This window comes from Rana temporaria, chromosome 12 (assembly GCF_905171775.1).
Source record: "Rana temporaria chromosome 12, aRanTem1.1, whole genome shotgun sequence".
Classification (NCBI taxonomy): domain Eukaryota; kingdom Metazoa; phylum Chordata; class Amphibia; order Anura; family Ranidae; genus Rana; species Rana temporaria.
Window position 1 is genome coordinate 136245992 of NC_053500.1, and position 14113 is coordinate 136260104.

General features: G+C 45.9%; 1 protein-coding gene across 1 annotated transcript in view; it reads left to right on the forward strand.

Annotated features, from left to right (window-relative positions):
• The window catches only part of LOC120918955 (myosin-3-like), a 73053-nt gene that overhangs the window by 11449 nt on the left and 47491 nt on the right, over positions 1 to 14113 (forward strand). Inside the window, exons 4-13 of the mRNA XM_040330873.1 lie at positions 1597 to 1753; positions 3989 to 4016; positions 4281 to 4392; positions 6652 to 6744; positions 8146 to 8209; positions 8318 to 8416; positions 10851 to 10954; positions 11077 to 11215; positions 12086 to 12204; positions 12278 to 12427. Coding sequence (XP_040186807.1) covers positions 1597 to 1753; positions 3989 to 4016; positions 4281 to 4392; positions 6652 to 6744; positions 8146 to 8209; positions 8318 to 8416; positions 10851 to 10954; positions 11077 to 11215; positions 12086 to 12204; positions 12278 to 12427 — 1065 coding nt within the window. The remainder of the gene's footprint in view (positions 1 to 1596; positions 1754 to 3988; positions 4017 to 4280; positions 4393 to 6651; positions 6745 to 8145; positions 8210 to 8317; positions 8417 to 10850; positions 10955 to 11076; positions 11216 to 12085; positions 12205 to 12277; positions 12428 to 14113) is intronic.

The following is a 14113-nucleotide window of genomic DNA, read 5'->3' on the forward strand; positions in this document are numbered from 1 at the left end:
ATGTGAAAAAATGAAGTAACCAGCCCAAATATCACCTGGCTGACACATACAAATCCAACGTCTCAGAACTGACTGTAGATGACAGTGAGATCACATTTTCCGCTCTCGCTTTGCCTGATGGCTGCTTGCGGCAACTCATTAAAGTGGACCCTGGCCGTCACAAATAATGACTGAAATGTGCCTAATACATTTATTGTTATATGATTGTTGGCTCCATCTATTGGCCACAATGGAGTATTTTTCTGTTTTCCGGACCCTGCATTATGGCCCCTGAGGACATCATATCAGCCTAGTCAAAGTCCCTAACTGGAGCTCATGGATGGCAGTTGCTGTATATTATGACATGTCTGGAATTCACAGTTGTGCTCTTATGTTTACATTTTTTTTGTGGTATTTGTAGATGAAGCTCTTTATCTTCTAAGATGGAAAAGTTGCCCATTCCTCCTGGCAAAAATCCTCCAGTTCCTGTAAATTCTGTAAAGATCTTCCTAAAGTGTCTCAATGATATTGAGGTCAGGAGACTGAGATGGTCACTCCAGAACCTTCACTTTATTCTGCTGTAACCAATGACAGGTCGACTTGGCCTGGTGTTTTGGATCATTGTCATGTTGGAATGTCCACGTACGTCCCATGCGCAGCTTCCTGGCTGATGAATACAAATGTTCCTCCAGTATTTTTTGATAACATTCTGCATTCATCTTGTGATCGATTTTGACCAAATTTCCTGTGCCTTTGTAGCTCACCAATCCCCAAAACATCAGCGATCCACCTCCGTGTTTCACAGTAGGAATAGTTGAACCTTTTATCATAGGCCTAGCTGACTCCTCTCTACATGTAGGCCCAGATTCTCGTAGATTGGCGTAACTTTTTTGCATTTTTGCAGTGTCCGGCCTCCCCTTTTACATACCAGAGCCCCGAATTTCCATGAGCGCGATCCCGCGTCGCTCTCTCAATGGGTTCTCGGCTCTTCATTGGATAGATTGATAGCAGCACAGCCATTGGCTCCCGCTGCTGTCAATCAAATCCAATGACGCGGGCACCAGGGGGCAGGGCCGAGTCATACACTTGGCGTCTATGGACGCGGGGGTGTATGACACAGGAGCAGGTCCACAAGGTAACCCCCTCGGGAAAGAGCTTCCCAGAGGGGGCTATCTAATGCAGGGAGGAGCCGCGAGAGCCGCCGTGGGACCCCAGAAAAGGACGATCGGGGCCACTCTGTGCAAAACGAACTGCACAGCGGAGGTAAGTATGATATGTTTGTTTTAAAAAAAAGTGATAATAGCGGAACCTTTACAACCCCTTTAAAGCAGAACTAAACCCTGTGATTTAACGGTTTCCCATAACAGGTACTGTATATTGAAGGCGTGCCATGAAATATAACTGTTAAAGTTGCTTGTGCTCTCAACCAAAATGTCAAGCCATTAAATGGTCACAAGGATAGGAAGGTTTATTCCCACTTTAATAATACTATCATAATAATAATAATAATAATAATAATAATAATAATAATAATAATATTGATCTGATTTACAATCCCTCTCAGACATCCTCAACTCACAGATTTAATTAACAAATATCTAAAATATGTTATTTCAGACATATTCCGGTCTGTTCTGTGTTACTGTGAACCCCTACAAGTGGCTGCCTGTCTACAACCCCGAGGTGGTCAATGCCTACCGTGGCAAGAAGCGGCAGGAGGCTCCACCCCACATCTTCTCCATCTCTGACAATGCCTATCAGTTCATGCTGACTGGTGAGTCGAAATGCAGATAGAAGCAGAAAACAAAAATGAGTTATATGTTTATTGTAAGAACAAAAGGGTCCCATGTCCCATGAATTCATATGGTGGGAATTCCTCATAATGGGCACATTAGATGGGTGGGCAGAGCCAGGAACTCAGCAAAAGACTGGTGGGAACCCTCATAGTTGGCACAGCAGGTAGATGAAGCTCAGATGAAGCTCAGAACTCAGTGCAAGGATGGTAGGAGCCCATCATAATGGACACAGTAGGTGGGCAGGGCAAGGAACTCAGTGCAAGGATAATGGGAACCTCTCATAACGGGAAAAGCAGGTGTACAAACCCAGGAACTCAGCACAGGGATGGTGGGAAATCCTCATAATGGGCACAGCAGGTGTACAGACCCATAAACTCAGCACAGGGATGGTGGGAACCCCTCATAATGGGCACAGCAGGTTAGCAGAACTGGAAACTCAGAACAGGGTTGGTGGGAACCCCTCATAATGGGCACAGCGGGTGTACAGACCTGGAAACTCAGAACAGGGTTGGTGGGAACCCCTCATAATGGGCACAGCGGGTGTACAGACCTGGAAACTCAGAACAGGGTTGGTGGGAACCCCTCATATTGGGCACAGAAGGTTTACAGTTCTGGGAACTAAGCACAGGGGTGGTGGGAACCCCACATAATGGGCACAGCAGGTGAACAGACCTAGAAACTCAGTTACAGGGCTGGTGGGAACCCATCATAATGGCTAGAGCAGATGTGAAGACTCTGGGAACTCATAGAAGCAAAAGTCAAGTGAGTAGCTGTTAACATATAGGTTTAGCCAAAACTTTTTTAATTTTTTTAAGTCTCATGCCGCGTACACACGATAATTTTTCGGCGTGTAAAAAACAACGTTTTTTAAATATGTCATTTAAAACTATCGTGTGTGGGCTTCACAGCATTTTTCGGGTTCTGAAAAACGACAAAAAAAAAAAATTCGAACATGCTCTATTTTTTCTCGACGTTATAAACAATGTCGTTTTTCGGGTTGTAAAAAATGGTCGAGTGTGGGCTTTAACGACGTGAAAAACCTGTGCATGCTCAGAAGTAAGTTATGAGACGGGAGCGCTCGTTCTGGTAAAACTACCGTTCGTAATGGAGTAAGCACATTCATCACGCTGTAACAGACAGAAAAGCGCGAATCGTCTTTTACTAACACGGAATCGGCTAAAGCAGCCCAAAGGGTGGCGCCCTCCGCATGGAACCTCCCCTTTATAGTGCCGTCATACGTGTTGTACGTCACCGCGCTTTACTAGAGCAATGTGCCCATTTGCAGCCTCACTGTGCCTCACTGTGTCCATCTGCAGCCTAACTCTGCCCTCACTCATTTACCTTTGATCTCCCGCTGTGTCATGCTGCAGTCGGCCGCCAACCATTGCAACAAAGGCCTGCCTCCTCCTCGTCCATGATAGACGGAACACTGAACCCAGCATTGTATCAGTGTTCAGTGTTCCGTTTATCACGGACGAGGATGAGGCGGGGCTTTGTTACAATGGACGGCCGCCGACTGCAGCATGACACAGGGATACTCAAGTATAAGCCAAGGGGGGCTTTTTCAGCATCAAAAAATGTGCTGAAAAGTCGGCTATAAAAAGTTGAGTACCATATTTATCGGGGTATTGCGCGCTCCGGCGTATAGCGCGCACCCCTAATGTGGACCCGCAATTCCTGTAAAAAAAACATTTTAGTACTTACAGTTTTGGTGTCTTGCGCGGCGTCCATCGGTGGCCTTGTCGGGTCCGGCGTCCGTCTGCGGCTTCGGTGGTGTCCTCCCGGCTTCTCCCGCGCTGTCTCCCCTTCGAATCGCCGCTTCCCGCGCTCAGTTTGACTGCCTGCGCCGACATATACCTAGTGCAGTACACTCAGCTACATTCGGCCAGGCTCGGCTTCGCTCGTGCTCACGCTCTGTGACGTTTATGCATGAACACGAGCGAAGCCGAGCTTGGCCGAATGTAGCCGAGTGTACTGCACTCGGTATATGTCGGCGCAGGCATTCAAACTGAGCGCGGGAAGCGGGTATCGGAGTATATCGCGCACCCACGATTTTCCCCTTATTTTAAGGGGAAAAAAGTGCGCGGTATACGCCGATAAATACGGCATATACATTATCTCTGATGTATAGTTACATTACATAGATATAGTATCTCTGATGGAATTGATATTGTTACATTATCACAGAACTGTCCTTCTATTCTGTCCTCCAGATCGTGAGAACCAGTCTATCCTCATCACGTGCGTATCTATCACTTATTAAGTATAATATAAGATTATTATAACCTTTCACTAATTCTGTAACTTACTAGTTATTAAGTAGAAAATGTTCATTCTATAATTATTTTAAATCTGAAATGCATGCCACACTGACAGCGCTAATAGCGAAAGCCATTTAAAGCCTTCTGGCAGATGAGCTCTGGTCACAAAGGATAGCCCCGGTCATGAATAGGTAAAGCTGCAGGTTTTCTCTGTACCTCAATACAATTTTGTTCTGTTCGGCAGTGGAGAATCCGGTGCTGGGAAGACTGTTAACACAAAACGCGTCATCCAGTACTTTGCAACAATTGCAGCTGTGGGTGACATGAAAAAGAAGGAATCCACAGGTGGGATAAAGGTACAGTATACATGTTATACAATAAATGTATATACAATTTATGGATCCTACCATAGAACAGTTATGGCAGGTCCACCAATTAGTGTTTCCATCAAAACAACAAGACAACAAAGATCAAGGATTGATGGATAAAGACTAGGGATGAGTTTGGGTTAGCAGTGGATCCAGTAAGCCAACTAGTCACCAAGACAAGCCTAAGTGACTCAGTGCCCACCCATATCGTTTGGCACCAGTTCCCCAGTAAGAAGACCTAGGGATGTCCAAATCTCTAAGAGATTAGCAGACAGACATAAACAATAGATGACTCAATTAACAATGAGAATTCACACCTAGTGGGCACACAATAGGGAAAATATACCATGGGAGAAAGACACCTTAGTAAACAGATTATAGCAGGAGACCCCAGTATCAGGTTGTTTTGAACTGATTATATTAACATCTGCTATAAGTCTGACAGTTTAAAGCAGCCATTGCTGGTTTGGTTACAAAGGCCCCAAATCTCTATCCAGGTCCTAGGTTCCCCTACTCTATGTGTTTTGGGGAGACATGTACCCGAATCTGAAGCAAGACCACTCCAAGGGTCCCCCCAGGCACACACCTCCCAAGAATAGAGCCCCCTCAAAAGCCAGGGTCCATAGTCAGTAGGCAAGTGGCTACCCTGCAGTCCCCTTCAAAGGCCCCTGTCCTGGTTGGGTCTGTCACAGCACTATTACCATATTACCAGCCACCTCACCTGGCTTATTACGGTGCTCCAGCACTGTACAGGTGCCACACAATTTTTCCGCTGCTTGACTTCAGCTGACAATTTTCATTATCTGCTGCAAGGTAAATTCTGCTTTGTTCCTCAAAGTTTACAGCCTATTTCAGTGCTCTGACGTTATCCTGCCACTGAAAAATGTTTTGGCTATTGTCTCTCATTTAATACACTGAATTATTTATTTTAAGATATATCCTGCCCAGGGGCGGACTGACAACTCATGGGGCCCCCGGGCAATAGGAGATTTTGGGGCCCCCAGGCAATAGGAGATTATGGGGCCATACAGTATACACACACAGTATACACACACAGTATACATACACATAGAATACACATACACACACTGAAAAGGTACTGGAGAGGCGGGGCAGCTATAATCTTGGGATTTTTAGACCAAAAGAATGTCAGTAAGGGACATTTCAGGGACAGATGGAAAAAAACACATATTTTTACATACTGTCCCTGGTTTTACTGGGGCTGGCAACCCTGATGGGGCCCCCTAGAGGCATGGGGCCCCTCGGGCAGTGCCCGGGTGCCCGAATGGTCAGTCCGCCCCTGAACCTACCTCATCTCTCCCCTTTAAATTGCCTATTAGCTTTTAAAAATGGACTGAAGTTATTATCAAGATTCGCCCCCAACCCCCATGTACTTCAGTGTGATTGGCTGCTAAATTCAGGTTTCTTAAATTTTCAAAAAAAGGTTGGATAAACACCCTGGCCCAGATTCACAACCGAGATATGACGGCGTATCTCTGAGTTGCGCCGTCGTATCTATGCGCCTGATTCTTAGAATCAGTTACGCATAGATATCCATTAGATCCGACAGGCGTAAGTCTCTTACGCCGTCGGATCTTAACTGCATTTTTTTGGACCGCTAGGTGGCGCTTCCGTTGAATTCCGCGTCGAGTATGCAAATTAGCCAGATACGCAAATTCCCGAACGTACGCGCCGCCGACACAGTAAAGTTACAACGTTTACTTTAGGCTTTTCCTGGCGTAAAGTTGCCCCTGCTATATAAGGCGCTGCCAATGTTAAGTATGGCCGTCGGTCCCGCGTCGAAATTTGAAAAAGTTACGTCGTTTGCGTAAATCGTCCGTGAATGGGGCTGGACGTCATTTACGTTCATGTCAAAACCAATGACGTCCTTACGGCGTACTTTGGATAAATTCCACGGATGTCGAATGCGCCGTTCCGAAAAAGCATCAATCACGTCGGGTCACAGTAGTTTTGCATAAAACACGCCCCCCTGATCCAAATTTGATTTAGGCGGGCTTACGCCGGCCGATTTACACTACGCAGCCGCAACTTACGGAGCAAGTGCTTTGAGAATACAGCACTTGCCCGTGTAATTTGCGGAGGCGTAACGTAAATCAGATACGTTACGCCCGCACAATTTTACGCGGCTCTACGTGAATCTGCCCCCCTGTGAATTAAATGAGAAAGATGGGCTAATTTTTTAAAGATGACCTATTCCTCTAATTCAATTTATTCTTTTTTGTGTAGGGCACCCTTGAGGACCAAATCATCCAGGCCAACCCTCTGCTGGAGGCCTTCGGCAATGCCAAGACTGTCAGGAATGATAATTCATCCCGTTTCGTGAGTTTTATCCATCTGTGTCTTCTTTATATGAAGCTGCAAATATTCATATTGTGCAAAACTTAATGACTAGTTGTAAACAGCTCAGTTAGCTCAGAGTCATGACCCCCGGGGATTAGGCTGCATCGTTGGGGAGAATGTAAAGGTTTACAATTATGAGTTAGCATAAACTCACAGATTAGAGCTAGAGTTAGTGTGCAAGTTAGGTTTGGATTATGGGCTGGTTTGGGTTATGGTTAGGGTTATAGTTAGGGATTGGGTTCAGGTTATGGTTGGAATTGGGTTAGGGCTATGGTTAGGGGTTGCTTTGGGTTCAGGTTATGGTTTTAGTTAGGGTTTGGAGTTAGGGCTAGGGTTATATTTAGGAGTTGGTTTAGTTATAATTAAGGGTTGGTTTAGGGTTGTGGTGAGAGTTTGTAATGGATTGGGGTTATGGTTAGGGCCTAGTTTAGGGTTATGGCTAGAGGTTGGGTTGGAAGTACGGTTAGGGAATAAGATGAGATAGGGTTATGGGTTAAGGTTAATCCACAGATTAGTCTAGGTTGTGGCTAGTGGCTGGGTTGGTTAGGGTTATGGTTACGGGTTGACTTAGGGTTATGGCTAGAGTTTTGTTGGAAGTATGACTAGCCACTTAATTGGGTTAGACTTAGGCCCCGTACACACGGCCGAGAAACTCGACGAGCAAAACCCTTCGTTTTGCTCGTCGAGTCTCTTGTGAAGCCGCCGAGGATCTCGGCGAGCCCAATTTCCTCATTGAGTAACTATTTGGCACGACGAGATTCTTGTTGGTTTCCTCGGCCGAAAGTGTACACACGGCCAGGTTTCTCGGCAGAATACAGCTCCGACCGAGTTTCTGGCTGAATTCTGCCGAGAAACTCGGTCGTGTGTGCGGGGCCTTATAGTTTGTTGCTGGGTTGGGTAAGGAGTTTGGGTAAGGTTGAGGTTAGTTATTAAATTGAGTTATATTAAGGCACTGAGTTAGGTTAGGGAGTTGGGTTAGGTTATGGCTAGAAGTGAGGTAAAGGTTATTGCTGAAGACTGAGTTAGGGCTATGGTTAAAGATTGAGCTGGGTTATGGTTTGGGGTTGGGTTCAGTTGCTTTTTGGTTAGATGTTTGTTTATTGTTATTGATAGGTATTGGATTCTGTTAAGATATGGCTAGGGAATGGTTTAGGGTTTTGCTAGATTGGGCGATGATAATGATACATTTTTTTGTGACTTGCAACAGAACTGAAATGTCGTCACCAAACTCTTAAACACTCTTAGAATAACAGTGATCATTGCCCTTGGCCCACTTTTGCAACCTGTAATGTATACATTGGGTTGCTTTCATTTTTTTTTTGGAGGGATACATATGCTGCTTTCATGACTAATGTGTGGATGTATTGTGTCACCAAACAGGGCAAATTCATTCGTATTCACTTTGGCACCACTGGAAAACTGGCTTCTGCAGATATCGAAACGTGTGAGTATCTCTTGGTCTGGCAGCAATATAGAATTAGTAAGTGATTTGATGTAATAAACCAGTAACATATGGGAAAGATGTAGAATCCGAACCTCTCCCTTACTACAGATCTGCTGGAGAAGTCCAGGGTCACCTTTCAGCTCCTGGCAGAGAGAAGTTATCACATCTTCTACCAGATCCTGTCTAACAAAAGGCCGGAACTGATCGGTGAGTAGACGACAGGGTCGGGGGAACACTGAATGATAGTGGAGAGTAGACATGTGCATTCGTTTTCGTCCGAATTTTGGGGATTTTCACGTTCATTTTAACAAACGATAACGAGAGTGCAGAATCCAAAATCCGAGAGCTCCGACATAAAATATGCTTTATTTTCGTTTCGTTGCGACAACAGTTCGATATTGATAGAAGATTCGACATGACGGTGACAATAGTGATCTGTGTCTATCGAACCTGCTGTCGAATGTGCCTAACCTAACTCTATGGGCCAGATTCAGATTGGGAGCGCGTAACTCTGTGCGGGCGTAGCGTATCCTATTTACGCTACGCCTCCGCAACTTTGACAGGCAAGTGCATTATTCACAAAGCACTTGCTCCGTAAGTTGCGGCGGCGTAGCGTAAATTGGCCGGCGTAAGCCCGCCTAATTCAAATGTGTAAGATGTGGGTGTGTTTTATGCAAAATCATCGTGACCCCACGTAAATGACGCTTTTTACAAACGGCGCATGCGCCGTCCATGAAAGTATCCCAGTGCGCATGCTCCAAATTAACCCGCAAAAAGCCAATGCTTTCGATGTGAACGTAAATTACACCCAGCCCTATTCGCGAACGACTTACGCAAACAACGTAATCGACGGAAAATTCTACGCTGGCCCAACGTCCATACTTAACATTGGCTGTGCCTCATATAGCAGGGGTAACTTTACGCCGGAAAAAGCCTTACGTAAACGGCGTATCTGTACTGCGACGGCCAGGCGTACGTTCGTGAATAGGCGTATCTAGCTGATTTACATATTCTAGGCGTAAATCAGCGTACACGCCCCTAGCGGCCAGTGTAAATATGCAGTTAAGATACGACGGCGTAGGAGACCATCTTGGCAACATTTAAGCGTATCTCAGTTTGAGCATACGCTTAAAGTTGTGACGGCGCGGATTCAGACTTACGGACGTCGTAAGTCTTTCTGAATCCGGGCCTATAAGTCCGAAGATTATTCCACATAGAGAGAAAAGAGTTGACATAGAGAGAAAAGATTTGACATAGAGAGAAAAGATTTGACAATTTAGAGACCTGAAGATTCGACGAAGCAGCTAAAAACATACGCTCGCCGCGAGCGGACATTTATGGTCAAATGCTCCGCCCATAGGCTATAGAAGAATTCTAAAGTTGGTTGACTAGTAATAATAATTTATAAATATAATTATTACTAGTCATACAACATTAGAATTCTTCTATAGCTTGTGAGCGGCACATTCGACCGGAAACGTACGATTGCCGCGTCGTAGAGTTTAGCTGCTTCGTCGAATCTAGAACATTCGACAGACACCATAAGCCTTCAATGAGAGATTCAACCTTAATTAATTTGGATTTTCGGACGAATGCATTTTATACTGAAACAAAATAAATAAAAAACGAATTTCGGGAGTAACTAAATAAATACATTTTTCGGACAAAAACGAAATTCCGAAACAAAATATTTCAGTGTGCACATGGAGAGAGGAACCATCCACAGACAAAATGTTACGGTGTCATTATTACGTACACGTGAAGGAAATGGCATTTCCATGTCTGTGTAGAACATTTAGGGCCAGATTCTCGTCCAGTGGCGTATCTCTGCGGCGGCGTAACGTATCCGATTTACGTTACGCTGCCGCAACTTAGACGGGCAAGTGCTGTATTCTCAAAGCACTTGCTCCGTAAGTTGAGGCGGCGTAGCGTAAATCGGCTGGCGTAAGCCCGCCTAATTCAAATTTGGATCAGGGGGGTGTGTTTTATGCAAATGTACTGTGACCCGACGTGATTGACGTTTTTCCCGAACGGCGCATGCGCCGTCTGTGGAATTTCCCAGTGTGCATTGCTCCAAAGTACGCCGTAAGGACGTCATTGGTTTCGACGTGAACGTAAATGACGTCGAGCCCCATTCACGGACGACTTACGCAAACGACGTAACTTTTTCAAATTTCGACGCGGGAACGACGTCCATACTTAACATTGGTACGCCGCATGTACGCCACCATATAGCAGGGGTAACTTCACGCCGGGAAAAGCCTAACGTAAACGGCGTATCTGTACTGTGTCGGCCGGGCGTACATTCGTGAATTCGCGTATCTAGCTGATTTACATATTTCTAGGCGTAAATCAGTGTACACGCCCCTAGCGGCCAGCGTAAATATGCAGTTAAGATCCGACGGCGTAAGAGACTTACGCCGGTCGGATCTAATAGAAATCTATGCGTAACTGATTCTAAGAATCAGGCGCATAGATACGACGGCTCAGACTCAGAGATACGACGGCGTTTCTGGAGATACGCCGTCGTATCTCCTTTGAGAATCTGGGCCTTAGAATTTTATCACAACTGTCAATTACTGAAATAAAGGTCTGCTATTCATTATTGGAATCAAATATTTGTCATTGTGTACAATTTCAGACACGCTGTTGATCACAACGAACCCGTATGACTTTCCGTACATCAGTCAGGGGGAGATCTCTGTGGCGAGCATTGATGACGCTGAGGAGCTGATGGCCACAGATGTAAGGAGACCAGGAAATTGGGCCTAATAATAATCTGTGGCATTGTCACAGATATCCTGATAAGGGGGGGGGGCAGATTTCCAGAACCAGGTTTTATTTATTTTCTGTATGTGGAATTGTAGAGCGCTATTGACATTCTGGGCTTCACTCCTGAGGAGAAGGTCGGAATCTACAAGTTAACCGGTGCCGTTATGCATTATGGTAATATGAAATTCAAGCAAAAACCACGGGAAGAGCAGGCCGAGCCTGATGGGTCAGAAGGTTAGTCTATCTATCTATCTATCTATCTATCTATCTATCTATCTATCTACAGTGGAACCTTGGATTACGAGCATAATCCCTTCCAGGAGAATGCTCGTAATCCAAAGTACTCGTATATTAAAGGGAGTTTCCCCATTGAAGTCAATGGAAAGGAAAATAAATTTTTCCGCATTGACTTCAATGGCATGCAATACCGCATGGGAAGGGAATCACTGCTCCAGGTGGGTCCAATGAGCAATCAGGAACCTCTCAGGAAACCAAGGGTGCTGGCAATGCACTAGGCAAATTATGGAAATTTCAAAAGGGATGGATGGCCGCACTCCAAAGGAACTTCTTAAGTTGTCTTTATTGGTAAAATAAATAGAAATGCATCACAGGATACAGTCAAAAAATCGGGAAAAGAAGCAGCCGACGCGTTTCACACTAGTTCAGTGCTTAGTCATGGCTGAGGCAGGGGGGGGGGGCGCCGGAGAGCCTCGGAAAAGGCCTGAGGACACCTCGATTGCACTCGGAAAACCTTGTGAACCGTTCAGCCCTGTTCTGCGCCGTTCGGCTCTGCTTGGCTCCGGCGCCCCCCCCCACCTCAGGCCAAACGCGGTATTGCCCACCGCTTTGGCTTGAATCCTGCTTTTTTTAAATACAGTGCTCGTATTGTGAAACGCTCGTTAACCGTGTTACTCGCAATCCGAGGTTCCACTCTATCTATCTATCCTCTCTCTATTCGGTCATTGGGTGAAAGAGCCCTAGAAAATTATTTTCTGGAGGTTATTCCAAGTTCCAATGCCACAAAGGAAGTCTGAATGTGATCGACTATGATTTTTTGCACTGGTTATCTGGAATAATTCTTAAAGAGACATCTCTGTATTACAGTGGCTGATAAAACGGGGTACCTCATGGGGTTGAATTCTGCGGACTTGCTGAAGGCACTCTGTTTCCCCCGGGTGAAGGTGGGGCATGAGTATGTGACTAAGGGGCAGACTCCAGAGCAGGTAGGTTTTTACCATACAGAGTTGGTACCATTTTCATCTGTCTCCCAACATTAAACCATTTTTTTGTATCCAGGTGCACCAAAATGTAAACGCACTTGCCAAGTCTATCTATGAGAAGCTGTTCCTGTGGATGGTGACCCGTATCAACCAGCAACTCGATACCAAACTCCCCAGACAGCATTTCATTGGTGTGTTGGATATTGCCGGATTTGAAATCTTTGAGGTTGGTATGAAAAAACCCCCCACTGTTTATCTACCTAGTCATTTATTATACACATGTATTTTCTGTTATTGTACGTGGTAGGGAAGAGGATGCAACAAAGCTCTGGGGTAATGCCCTGCTTATAGATGGGGGGACACTATATGACCTGCCTATAAGAGCTGTAACAATTAATGCTGATCTTATACAAGGCCAAACACTATATACCCTGCCAATTGGAGGTGGAGCACTCTATGCCCTGCCTAAAGAAGGTAGGACACTCTATACCCTGCCTATAGGTGGTCGGACACTTTATGCCCTGCCTATATTAGGTAGGACACTCTATGCCAGATGTGCCCAACCAGTGGCCCGTGGAGCCCTCTGATGTGGCCCACGACCTCCTGCTCTGGAATGGAATAAAATAGAATAGAATACTGTTATTAAAGGTACGTTTTTATTACTAAAATCACAGTGTGTGTGTATATATGGGCATATCTGTTCTGCAGTGGTTACTGGGCTGACCTTTGGGATGAATTAGAGCGGAGACTGTGAGCCAGGCCTTCTCGTCCACAACAAGATTCCCCAGGGCGCGGAGTCTAAGGTCCAGCAGGTGTTCACCAGAGCCTCTAGTGGTGAGGATGGCCTTCACTGCAACTGAACCCAGGTCGCGGCCCCCGGATTCCCCCAGGTCACGCTCCGTAGGGAGAGAGGGGAAGCAGCCAATTAGGACACAAGGGATCGTGAAGGGTAAGCCGAGGTCGGGGCAACAGGCAGACGAGGATAACCAAAGGACAGGCCAAGGGTCAGGGTTACAGGCAAACAGGAGTAGTAGGGGACAAGCCAAAATCGGTACACAGAGAGATTAACGTAGCACACGGCAAGCAGGAACACAAAGCTAACAAACAACGTTGAACAGCAAAGCAGACCTGCAGTGCACTAGTTAATATAGAGTTCCTGGGATGGCCTGGGGTGGAGCCATACAGGGAGGAGAGATGATATAAGGCAGCCAAATAAGGAAGTCTGGCCTCTAATGAACACATGGAGAGGAGGTAAGCTGCCAGACATACTACATATCCATGACACAAGGCTTCACTTCCTGATTCCCTCACCGAGGATGGCGGCGGGGGCAGCCGAGAGCCAAGTGATTGATCGCCTTGGGCTGCCGACATCGCGGGCACCCTGGACAGGTAAGTGTCCATTTATTTAAAGTCAGCAGTTGCAGTATTTGTAGCTGCTGGCTTTTAATATTTATTTTTTAGGCGGAACTCCGCTTTAATGCCCCTTTAAGACCCTCCTACTGTTCGTGAAATTTGACTGACCACACCCACTATTTGATGTGATTTGGAGGTCGTATGTGGGTGGAGGGGTTTTGGGGGGGGGGGTCGTGTTTGAGTTCCAGCACCTATTGTTTGAGGAAAAAAAGCCCTGAATATGCCGCTATACATAACGTTTTTCAGATTCACAGACTCAATGGCCCAGATTCTCAAAAAAGCGCCTATCTTTAGGCGGGCGTAGCGTATCTCAGATACACTACGCCGCCGTAACTTAGAGCGGCAGGTCCCGTATTCAGAAACATTTTCCGCTCTAAGTTACGGCGGCGTAGTGTATCTGATACGGCGTAAGCCCACCTAATTCAAACTAGGCTGGTAGGGGGCGGGTTGTATGTAAATGTTTTGTGACCCCACGTAAATGACGCTTTTATCGAACGGC